The sequence below is a fragment of the Formica exsecta genome, unplaced genomic scaffold, assembly GCF_003651465.1.
Source record: "Formica exsecta isolate Colony F162 unplaced genomic scaffold, ASM365146v1 scaffold11, whole genome shotgun sequence".
Taxonomy (NCBI): Eukaryota; Metazoa; Arthropoda; class Insecta; order Hymenoptera; family Formicidae; genus Formica; species Formica exsecta.
In genome coordinates this window covers 892,476-905,245 of record NW_021848439.1, presented here as the reverse complement: position 1 = coordinate 905,245, position 12,770 = coordinate 892,476, and the positions used below count along the sequence as shown (strand labels likewise).

Sequence of the window (12,770 nt, the reverse complement as noted above, 5' to 3'; positions counted from 1 at the left end):
ATAGAAAATAATTTATTTATATATTTTTTCACATTATTAATTTGCAATCGTATAAAAATATCGATTGTTTTACATGTTTCAGTCATCGATGACAGGCTTATCACAGCCCAGGCTTTTATATTCCTTGTGGCTGGCGATACCCCATCGGGGACTATAAGCTTCACTATGTATGAATTAGCTGCTAATTCTAAGATTCAAGAAAAGTTGTACGACGAAATACGAACTGTCTATGAGAAGCACGGTTGTTTTTCTTACGATATTATATCCGAAATGAAGTATCTCGATTGCGTCGTTCGCGGTAAGTATTCATCCAAATAAAAATTCCAATAATTAAATAGCATAATGTAAATATATTTGCAAAATACAATTATTTCAGTAATAGCTATTAAGATCATTGGTCATCCAGTTATTAGATGTTAATCACTAATCTAAGATAATTCTTAGTTTTAATGTTCACAAATTATTATAAAAATTAAATTTAAAAGATAAGATAAAAGTTGTATTTATCAACAATTTTTTATTAACTTCTATTTAAAATAAACACATTATTCTTTATTACTGTTACAAGCTTTTGTATTATACATATAAAACACAAACAAAAAGAAGTAGAATGACATGGTTTAATATTTAGCACGATTATAAATCCCTCTCATTAAATAAGAATCGTGTTTATATTAATGAAGAGACATTGACGATTTTAAAAAGATGCTACGCTTTTAGAAGCACTTAGGAAGTATCCGCCCACTGGTGTGATACACAGAGTCTGCGGAAAATCATACAAAATTCCCGATTCGGATGTTGTTTTAGAAAAAGGTACAAAAGTTCTCGTGCCTATTTATGCAATTCATCATGATCCGCTTTATTATAAAAATCCAGATACATTCGATCCGGACCGATTTATTGAAAATAAGAAGCTTTATAATGACACATATCTACCTTTTGGTAATGGACCACGAATTTGTATTGGTAATATATTTTGACAAATTAACAAAACATTGAATAATTGAGCAACATTTATGTAAATATATATTATATATATATATATATATATATATATATATATACACACAATATATATATACAAGGTGCCGCATAAGAAAACATCGACCACATTGACCTCACCTTGAAAAGACCACTTAAGGTCAAATCCATATTTTTATCATGTGGCCCTCTCGAAACCATGCAACTTTTGTCTGAAACATTTTTTGATATCTCATTTCGTTTCCGAAAAATATGCCCGCGTCACTATAAATGCCGCACCCTGTATATATATTTTGAAAAATATGCATATTTAGAAATTCTACATATTTTTCAAAACATTGTAATACGACTAGAAAAATTTAATATACTTGCTTTATATTATATAAAGTTATTAACAGTTATTAACAGTACTTTTCGTATAACTTTCTATTTTCATGATAAACAGGAATGAAGCTTGGTTACATTATAACAAAAGTATTTCTCGTTACTCTTATGGCGAATTATAAAGTGGAACTAAGTGAGAAGACTGCTATTCCATTACAGTTTAAACCGACTAGTGTTACGTTGAGAAATAAATCTGGGATATGGTTGAGAATCCGGCGTCGTTTACAAGAATAGAAAACAACTATACAATTAAAATATTAATTAAGCGGAGCATTTCAGCAAAGATATATTGCAATTAAAGAAAAACTGTAATTCAGTATTGTTTACGCCGGAGAAATTTATGTGTGTACGGAAATTTTGATTAACTCAGTTTCAAATAAATAAATTTAAGAAAAAAAGAAAAAAAAGATATATATATATATATATATATATACATGCTATTGAATTTTTGTAAAAAGTATGTAAAGAATTACCCAGCAGTGTTAAAGTGCAAAATTAAGATGTACCGTTTCATAATTTTATAAGATGTAATTATTTACATTAATTATATATCGTATATCTTATATAAAATACGACGATGCTCTTACCTGCATAATAACGATATCATCTTTAACGATATGCATCTTTAACGATTCTGCTCCGATTTAAGCGCATTACGTACTTGTGAGAATGCGATATAAATTTCTATTAAATAATCGCCTTAATATTATTGAGTTGATGTTATAAATATGTACTACTTATGTATAAACGTATCCGTTACATATATTGTATATTTAAATATATATATACACAATATACCGAAATTATTCATGTTAATTTCAATAAAAGTCAATGTATTGTTTTGGGAGAAAGACGAAAAGCTTATTGAAATTTATTTTATTATTATTTTTGATATATTTACTTAAATAAATATATAAATATCAGAATGACTGATTATATGCTATTTATTCACATACACAGTGCAGATATCAATATAAATAAAAAATATCAATGGTAAATAAAAAGAGAAAGAAGGGGGGAATATCTTCACTTTATATGATTAAAAAGAAGTTACTTTTGTAGGTGTCCTTGATCCAAAAACCAGTCTTGCATATATTGGTTTTGCAAGAGTATATAATACTGCATTTCTCTGCATGTAGCTTGCAGTTGTTCGCGTACCTCTCGGATCTCAAAATATTTTTAAGAGACGGACAAGCAATATATTTATAATTCAAAACTTATTGCACGTAGAAAAATAAGTGTAAACTGTAAACAAAGCATATCAATGTTTAACTATTCTCAATGTAAGTTAGAAAGTATTTTTAACATATTTGTCTATTTTCAAATCTGATATAAAACGTATACATGATTGATTCAATATTTGACAAAATATATAGTTCTATAATAACATATGTGTACGCAATATTGTTCATTTATAAAATAAAATTTTGATTCTATATTTAACTCTTTTTAATAAATTGTTACTTGTAAAATTAATCTAATAATTTTCATTTCAGAAACTTTAATGGTAAATATTTTACGGTATTAATCCGTTACTGTAAAAAATGATTTTGTTATTGCTGCTAGTTTCCTTATGCATCTTACTACTATATTACTACTGGACGAGACTTTATACATACTGGTTAAGAAGAAACGTACCTTGTCTTAAATTTTCGTTTTTCGGAAATAGCCGAAATGCATCGATGCTGAAGATTACAGTCGCTGAAAGTCTTCAGATGATATATAAAGAGTACGAAGGATATCCGTTCGTCGGTATATACGAGCTCGCAACACCGGTCCTCCTGTTGAGAGATCCAAAACTAATTAAATGTATCCTCGTGAAAGACTTTGCCTGCTTTCAAAGTAAGTGAACACAAAACTCTCTCCTCTTAAGTTTATTGACTTGTTAAACTCTTTCTTTAATATAAAAGTGTTTTTATTCAAACTGTTCTGTTAGCTATATTTGGACTTTTGTCATTGCAGTCTAATTAATTTCCCGAAATTAATTCTCTCTGCATTTATTTTTATATAATTATTTCTTTTCTACTCTTATAATTACGATCAAATACAAGTAGGCTTAAATTTTTAAGCGATGAATAATGAGATTTTAATGCAATTTCTGTTACGTGATTGTATTCCAATAAACACAATTACACTTGTTAGTGATTGCCATTATTTATTCATATTCTATTTAGGTCGTGGCATAGCGATAAACGAACACGCTGATCCGCTTAGCGCACATTTAATTAATCTCGACGGGCAACGGTGGCGAAAATTGCGCACGAAGCTCACATCGGCCTTTACAACAAGCAAAACTCGACACGTGTTTGAATTGATCAAAGAAGTGTCAGAAAAGTTTAAGGTATCTCATATGTTATTCTTTATACATTATTTTCTATTGGCAAAATATTTTTAGCAAAATATCTCTGTTTTTAAGTATCAAAGTTCCTTGAAAAAATATAAAACATAATTAATAATAAAAAAATATATAATAAATATATAATAAATAAGGTGGAAAAATAACGATTATACGTGTCATCATATTATTACACATCCGTACACATTATTTATATTAAAAACATAAATTTTTAAAGAGGAATATGTTACGTGATAAATTCAAACTTGAACTTCTTTCTTAATATATTATATTAATAATAAATAATAATTATTTATTTAAATCTTTAGAAGAAATATAAAAGGAACTTAAAATTTAATCTGTAAATCTATATTATTATTCAAAACAAATTCTGGAATAAAACTAAACTATATTTGCCAAAGAGTATAACAATATAGCAAATTATAAGTTAAAAATTTCAAAAAAACTTTTAATTTGGTTTTTTTAGTAGATAATTTAAAACAATGTGCACAACATATTCAAGAGAAAACAATATTAGGCACCATATTAAAAACAGCAATCATCTCGAATCAAAAGTTTCCTCTTTTTCTTATTCTCTCTAATTATAGAAACTAAATAATTTATCTAAAGTAGTCGAGCGTTTGCTTTAATTGTAAAAAGATTTTACTTGAATACATATTAATTCCAGATATATAACATTCAATAAAAATTTTGTAATTATAAACTAATTTAAAATACATCTGCGGTATTAATTTACAAAATACAAAGCGTCTTCGGAACTCATTAAATGCACAAAATAAAAACCTTTCAAAATATTTCCAAAATAAATTATTTTAATGCATTGTTCCTACAAACAAACTCTAAATGCTAACAATAAGACGATATATTCATGCTGTATTTGTCAAGTTATAGATCTTGCACTAAACTAATAAAGTCATCTGGTTTAGCAATTTGTAGACCAATATGCAAACAATGAAGAGCCTGTCGAAATTCGAAATCTTACTGCCAAGTTTACCAGTGAGATCATTGCAACCTGTTTTTTCGGACTCAAAATTAACACGATACAAAATGGTGATTCCGAATTTCGGAAAATATGCAAAAAGGTCGTGGATCCGTCGTTAGAGATAGCAATGAAGAGATACATACGCGATTACATGCCCGGAATATTTAAATGGTTATCGGTCTGCTTAACACCTCGAGATGTAACGTATCAATTTATTAATATTATTATAAGTAAATAGCAAGAAAGAAAGATCTGTTTTAATTTATATAATTTATGTTTGTTTCATCTCTTTCTTATAAAGGTTACCGCCTACTTCACGAAGATAGTAAAAGAAATAATTACACACAGGCAAATGAACAATATAACACGTAATGATATTATGCAAACTTTGATAGACTTAAAATATAAGAAATCAAAGATGGAAAATGCGCTAGCACAAAACGAGACATCCGAATCTAATGATATAGGTATTAAAAAAACATCTTATTTTTTTGTCTAAGATCCTTTTATTCAGAGTAGTTTTATATATAATTATATATGATTATGTTTATATATAATTAAATATTCATTTATAATATTAATAATATTATAACTTGGGCGTTTTCCGATGTTATTTATTATTAACATCTAGAATAATATCTATAATTAACTGTGTCTATTTATGTATCCATAACGATGTTAGAAAAAAAGTGAAGTTTTTATAAGTCCAATTTGCAATCGATCATTTTACATGTTTCAGTCATCGATGACATGGTCATTGCAGCTCAGTCTTTTATATTTTTTCTGGCTGGCTTTGAAACCTCATCAACGACTATGAGCTTCACTATGTATGAGTTGGCTGCTAATCCTAAGATTCAAGAAAAGTTGTACGACGAAATACGAGCCGCCTACGAAAAGCATGGCTATTTCTCTTACGATATTATATCCGAAATGAAGTATCTCGATTGCGTCGTTCGCGGTAAGTATTCATCCGAAAAATTCCGATGATTAAATAGCATAATGTAAATATGCTCGCAAAATTCAATTACTTCAGTAACAATTAGTAAGATCACTCAGTTATTAGCGATTGACTACTAATCTAAGATAATTCTCAGTTTCAATGTCCACAAATTCTTTTATAAAAATTATTGCAAAAGGTAAAAGAAGAACTGTGTCAACAATTTTTTATTTACTTTTATTTAAAATAACCACGTTGTTTTTTATTACTGTTGCAAGTTTCGTGTATTATAAAAAACACAGACGAGAAGAAGTAGAATAGCATGCATGAATTTATATTTAGGTTACAAATTATTATATAATAATTTATAACCTAAGTTTATATTAAGGAAGAAATATTGACGATTTTAAAAAGATGTTTTTAACACTTTTAGAAACACTTAGAAAGTATCCGCCCGTTGGTGCGACACAAAGAATCTGCGCAGAATCGTACAAAATTCCCGATTCGGATGTTGTTTTAGAAAAAGGTACAAAAGTTCTCGTACCTATTTATGCAATCCATCATGATCCGCTTTTTTATAAAAATCCAAATGTATTCGATCCGGACCGATTTATTGATGAAAATAAGAAGCTTCATGATAATGACACATACCTACCTTTCGGCAATGGACCACGAATCTGTATTGGTAATATATTTAAACAAATTAATAAAATATTTAATAATTGAGCAATATTTATATAAATATATGTATATAGCAAGATGTATATGTACATATGTACATATACATTCATATTTTTTAAAACATTGTAATACTACTAAAAAAAATTCAATATATATTCACTTTATATTATATAAAGTTATTAATAGTGCATACTTTTCATATAACTTTTTATTTTCATTGTAAATAGGAATGAAGTTTGCTTATGTCCAAACAAAAGTAGGTATCGTTACTCTTATGGCGAATTATAAAGTGGAACTAAGTGAGAAGACTGCTATTCCATTACAGTTTGAACCGACTAGTCTTACGTTGGCAAGTAAATCTGGAATATGGTTGAGAATTCGTCGTCGTTTACAAGAATAAAAAACTGTATTATTAAAATAATTAATAAAAATATCTTGAGAGATTAATGAAGAGCTGTTATTCAGTATTCACGCCGGAGTAATTTATGTATATACAGGAATTTTAATTAACTCAGCTTTAAATAAATAAATAAATATACATATATATCTACATACGTACTTAATATTTGAACTGTCAAATACGTTGCTCAGCCATGACAGGCTTTTATTGATATAAAGTAATGCACAGCACAGTGTCGAGATAACCAATCAACATCGCGGAAAAGAGGCAACAATACTTATGAGTATCGGTTTAACATCCCTTTTTTAAGAGTGGACAAAATACTTCAGGTTTATAATTAATATATGTATACAATAACTTTATTATTGTTTATAATATTTTCATATTGGCACATTTATTTATAAAACATCGATTTTATTTGCTTGTGATGTATCATTATTTAATGTAATATGAATTATAAGAATTGGCTGTTTTCGAGAACGCTGCGAACTTTCGACAAGTTATCGTTCATTTTTGTCAATTTTTTTGTTGTATAGGCTAAATGCTTGCTTATGTCGAGTCCACGTTGTTCGGCAAAAGCTTTTATCTGTAACAAATTATTTCAAATTTGCAATTAGCTATCACATAGAAAAACAATATTATATTATTTTACCTTTTCAATGTGATCTTCTCCAGTACTCCTCATAATAATGTAGTCCAGACTATATTGGTCATATTTGCTATTATAAAATATATATTATTTAAAATTGCTTTAAAATGATTATTAAACGTAGTTTTTTGTTATGTCTATCTCTGAGCAGAAAATATTATTTATACATGTAAATATTTTGTTTTGTATATGTGCAATTATATCATGCAGCACAGTAAAACATGTATTTCTCAAAAAGAAGAAGACAAAGCATACATTTAAAGAATATTGATTACACGAAAAGAAAAGTTGCTTACTCTGCGACAATCTGGTCGAAATGTTTTATGAAGAAATCAATCGCCTTATCTACATTTAGCAGATTGTCAAGCATATTTTTAAAGAGATGATAATATTTATTTCTTTCCTTTACAAAGTTTAAGTGCTTTTCGATGATGTCCAAATTTTCCGAACAACCAAGGAACGTAAGATGACTCGTTGATGTTTCATTTCCTCTCTGCAGAAATTGATTCCAGATAGATTCATTAGCTTGTATCAAGCCAAAGCAGATAAATTCTTCAGATGAAATTCTAATACGAAATTAAAATGAAAATATTTAAGATTTGTTTAAGCAATTCTTTTATTAAATACATAAAAAATCGTGCATTAAATATGACTTTTATTTCGTTTTATTTTTCGTAGTAAAATGTGATGCGTCGACAATGAAAGTTATTAATCTGATATAATCTTTTTAAAAAACATTTGATGTTATGTATCATTTCGGACATAAGCTTATCTTATTTTGATTAAACAAAAGTAATAATCCAAAAATTAACATTTTATTTTATAAACTAATTGTTTTCGTGTTATAGAGAAAATCAGTATTATTGTACTATCTACTCTAATTTAATGATGTTTGAGATAAAATCAAATTTGTTAAATTTATTTGTCATATTTATATGTCTTATTGTTAGTAATAATAGAACTCACTTGTTTGCAATTGGATCTTCCACATATGCAAGTAATTTAGCGGTAGCTTTTTCTCGACATTTCGGATGTGTGTTATATAAACAAGCAATGTTACTGAAGTCTGACCTAATTTTTATAGTCATAAAATCGTCATCAGGATGGTCATCGAAACCGATACTTTCAAATAGTTTATGCGTCAAGTTGAAGAAATATGGCTTAAAAACATTTTATAATGATCAAGCAATGCGCAGATTAAAAATGCGGGAACTTAGAATTTGAGAGATAGATTAGTTTTCTTTTTGATAATTGCTTTAATTAATGGATATTTGATTTGTGAAAATCAATCACAAAATTAGAAAATATTAATATTTATTTTTTCTTGATATTTTAATATTTTAAATATTTTAATTTTTTTTTTCTCTATCTTTTTTTTATTTTTTCTTTCTATTAGGTTTTAATTTACCTAATTAATCACTTTTAATAATATTGTAATAAATTGTGTAAAACGTATCTTACTTTAACGATCGCGACTCCTTGAAGCATCGACAGATAATCAAATATTTCGGATTTAATGATTCGGAATGCTGTATACCATGGGATAGGATCAATTTCGCGTGACAAATACTTTATAACGTCGACAAAAGTAATAGAATCAAGCTGTTCGATCACCATCAAGTAGTGAGCGTCATCGATGATTTGTGCACGATTCAAAATTGGAATTTTGTCGTAATCGTCGGAATTAAGGAAAGCAGCGATTCGTTTCCAATTGGTTACATCATAATTTACGCGATAATAACCTGTTTAGGATAAGAGAACGGCTAAATATATAATGTACATGTAGTGGAGTAAATTTCAATATTTCAGAATTTGCTATCGCACAAATATTGAATAAATTCTTTAATTGTATATTTTATATCGCGACGATGATTACCTGTTAACTGCTTATTTACAATAATCCAGTCATTAACATCCACTCCTTCGATCTTTACACTCTCATCCTGAGGTTTTAACCAATGAGTGGCCAGCGTTGATGAAGAATTCGGGTTACTTTGCGTCATATAGTTCAACGGAATCCACCACGCGTCGTTTCTTTCAGTATCATTGAATTTTGAGATTTTAACTCTCTTATATTGCGTCGCCTTAATTTCACCTGTATCATAATCTCGATCTATTGTCACGATAGGATACGCTGTCTGATTGAACCAAGTGTCCATCACTTCTTTTACTTTAAAGTCATTGTGCGGTACGTCTGACTCATCGAGAGCATCTTGTAATGCTTTCCATAAATCATCTGGCGTGGCACTGCTATATTCACTGAAAATCAAGAATGTACACAATATATAAGCATAATTGATAATGATAATTAAAAGATTCTCTGTTTATTTTTGTAAATGCAGTCTAATACATTTCTTCAAAGCTTAAGAAAATTAATACACATAAATTAAATTCTTTTTAGCTTTAAAATTAATTTAAAAAAACACATGTTTAACATATTTTAAAAATCAGCTAAATTTTTCAATCAGAGGCATATCTACGATTAAATACGCAAAATCAGTTTAATGTTAATCGAACATACGCGGTAAAGTTGCTGACACTTTCTCACATCTGTTAACATATAGATTTTCTGTTATTTAAAAAGTTAATAGTAATAAAAAATTTCAAAAAAATTGTACTAACTGTGCTTGAAGATATTTTATCAAACCTTCTCGAAATACGTCTTCTCCCAAGACATGCGATATCATTCGCAATAGAACAGCAGCTAAAAAATGAGAAACAGAATTTATAATTATTATTTGCAAATAAATATAAACAATCACGCAATATAAAAAATATAATGTTTATTTTGATTTACATTAATTCTGAAACGTACTATTATGCTTTTAATCCGCATGTTTTAAAGAAAATAAATGTAAATTATTATATGAAAATTGACTTGATATTTTTTAATAGTCTTAACATATTAATTTGGCATCTTTTTCTATCTTTTATTGTAAATAAATTATTTTTCGTTTGTAAAAGATATTATTATAGTTATTTTATAACAACTACCCAATTCTTCAACTAGATATTTAACAATACCATTATATGCATATAATTAAATAAATATATTTTAAAAATGTCTTACATTTTACGTACGTGTTGCTAGAGTAAGCGTCATAGACATCTAAGTGATTAGTAATGTTTATGTTGATCGGCTCAGAGTGGAAAGAATCCATAAGCAATTGTGATTGTTCATCTTCCACCACAAAAAAGTCCATCAGTCGCCATTCTTTGATAAACTGAGAAGAACAATCTCGTTAAAAAATTAATGCAATATATTTTGATCGTGCAGTCTACCTATACCTTGTCTGTAATATAGTACTTCATGTAATTCGATATGCCCTCACTCAACCAAAGATAATTCCACCAAGCCGGGCTGACTAGATTTCCAAACCATTGATGCGCCAACTCGTGAGTGATTGTCATAGTATTGCTAAATTTCGAGAGTAAACTCTCGTCTTCAAGAAGTACATATTGCCTTAAAATTTTCGGATATTTATACATTAGAAAGACGATTATATGATATATATATATATAATATACATATAATATTGTATTGCGATATAGTAAATCGACAAATATAATTTTTAGAGGACATTTTGCAATGCTCATATACTTGTAGATATCGAGAGAAGATCTACGTAAAGAAATAATTTTTATTATTAATTTTTATTATTATCTTAGTTTTTAAGGGATAATTAATTATTTTCTCTGACGAGTATAAGAGATACGCTTGTGTACTCACGCATAGGCGATCATGCCCCAGTTTTCGGTGGCACGGCTCGAATATTGGGGAACGGCGACGTGATCCATTTTCGGCACGTGAACAGTGCTGTTGGTGAATCTTTCGAGCTCGCGCGTTGCCTTCTCGGCGATATCGAGAGGATACGCGGCGTAACGAAGAAGATGCCTCGGACCCCATATTTTCATGGTACCGTCCAGATTGGAGACATAATCGTAATCGGCGATCACGAATCCCAGCAGATTGGTGGACATGATGGGCGTCGTTTCGAAGTATGTCCACAATTTTCCGTCGATCGGATCGACTTCCGACCGTGCGGATGGCATGTTAGATAACGCCGTATAATTAGGATAGTGCTTTATGGAAAATTTGAAGGTCGCTTTTATGGCGGGCTCGTCCCAGCACGGAAACGCCTGTCGCGCGGAGACCGGTTGCAAATGCGTTGCTGCCAACCATCTGTAAATTCATTGTAATTTACTTCAACGCGCGAATAATCATCGCGTGGAAGCATTAGATCGTTGTAAACGTTCGCCATCGTAATTCAATAATTAGGGCAATTGAGACAGTTAAAAAGATGATATATCATGCTCTCCTATTAATTTTATTTACATTTATTTATTTTATAATATACTTATATTATATATTTATATTATATTATATAAATATAATATATTTATATTATAATATATTATATTTATATGTTACATCTCTCTCCTCTATTAACTTTATTCGTACGTATAAATCTCTTATTAACAATTACTTACACTTTGTGACCTTCGTTATCAGTATAGAAACTTCTGTAGAATCCACGCGTATATCCGATCACACCCGCGAATTTCAGATATAGCTTGTAAGTTCCAGGATCCAATCGCTCCTCGAATCGTATAGTCAAAATTTGCGTGTCATAGTTATATTCATGTTCCTTTGGAACATAATTCTGTGTAGCATTTATATCGTCATCCCCTTTGCGAGTCAGTCTCGTCAGCGATTCGTCTATCGTCAGTTTTACGGTGTGTAACGCGATCGTGTTTGTCGGTTTGCGCACCTCGATATCGATATTCATTTCACCCTCGGAGGTGAAGTTATCTTCCACGATATGCGGTATTAATTTTATGTCGTAATGAATCGGTACAACTTGTTTTGGTAGCCGATACATATTTTCCTCTACTACTATATTATTCACTGCTTCATCATCTTGAAAAGGGACGCTCTGGCCTGCTACGAAGAATAGGGCTATCGTTAACAGACTCTTGATAACAGCCATAACGTGACGAGCTAAATTATACAACTATGTACTTATGCGCTTCGTTCAGCAAGACTGATGCAAAGCTTCTCACACACGATATTCGGAATATTTATATGTCATATTTATAAAAAAGACTCTCTAAAACATTATCTAAAAAAAAATTTTATCGCTTATGACGTGCTACTATAGTTTCATAGGTCATCAAGTTTGCTATTTTCTTAGTAATGTATGCTTTTTAACATGTCTTAATCAGCATATTTTGAGATAATAATAGAAAAATAACAAAAAGCAAGACTGATGTACATTTAGTAAAACTGATACAAAACAATATTCCTGCACACGATGACATATCTCGGTATTTTAATATTTTCATAAAATGATATCTTTTAACGATGATATAATATCACCATATTGATAACATCACATA

General features: G+C 29.2%; 2 protein-coding genes across 2 annotated transcripts in view; one reads left to right on the top strand and one right to left on the bottom strand.

Annotated features, from left to right (window-relative positions):
• Nucleotides 1–6,721, top strand: part of LOC115235514 (probable cytochrome P450 6a14) — a 9,293-nt gene extending 2,572 nt beyond the window's left edge. Inside the window, exons 5-14 of the mRNA XM_029807369.1 lie at nt 83–298; nt 721–966; nt 1,427–1,552; nt 2,917–3,207; nt 3,540–3,706; nt 4,648–4,902; nt 5,005–5,170; nt 5,443–5,661; nt 6,074–6,325; nt 6,549–6,721. Coding sequence (XP_029663229.1) covers nt 83–298; nt 721–966; nt 1,427–1,552; nt 2,917–3,207; nt 3,540–3,706; nt 4,648–4,902; nt 5,005–5,170; nt 5,443–5,661; nt 6,074–6,325; nt 6,549–6,721 — 2,111 coding nt within the window. The remainder of the gene's footprint in view (nt 1–82; nt 299–720; nt 967–1,426; nt 1,553–2,916; nt 3,208–3,539; nt 3,707–4,647; nt 4,903–5,004; nt 5,171–5,442; nt 5,662–6,073; nt 6,326–6,548) is intronic.
• Nucleotides 6,722–6,943: 222 nt separating this feature from the next.
• LOC115235423 (aminopeptidase N-like) lies at nt 6,944–12,416 on the bottom strand. Its single transcript, XM_029807214.1, has 11 exons — nt 11,862–12,416; nt 11,101–11,553; nt 10,659–10,833; nt 10,441–10,594; nt 9,993–10,074; nt 9,247–9,629; nt 8,832–9,112; nt 8,337–8,530; nt 7,667–7,936; nt 7,374–7,440; nt 6,944–7,307 (listed from the first exon to the last, which is right to left on the bottom strand). Exons 1-11 carry the CDS (start codon nt 12,359–12,361, stop codon nt 7,176–7,178), a joined length of 2,691 nt encoding a protein of 896 aa, XP_029663074.1. The 5' UTR covers nt 12,362–12,416; the 3' UTR covers nt 6,944–7,175.
• Between the last annotated feature and the right edge of the window lie 354 nt (nt 12,417–12,770).

What these genes read in the sequence shown, in the direction of transcription:
- LOC115235423 (XM_029807214.1), bottom strand. Translation starts at nt 12,361, where the DNA reads ATGGCTGTTATCAAGAGTCTGTTAACGATAGCCCTATTCTTCGTAGCA. An exon ending in GATAACGAAGGTCACAAAGT is followed by an intron (nt 11,554 to 11,861) that starts GTAAGTAATTGT and finishes ATGAATTTACAG; the next exon opens with ATGGTTGGCAGCAACGCATT. An exon ending in TGGGGCATGATCGCCTATGC is followed by an intron (nt 10,834 to 11,100) that starts GTGAGTACACAA and finishes GAAAATTTTAAG; the next exon opens with GCAATATGTACTTCTTGAAG.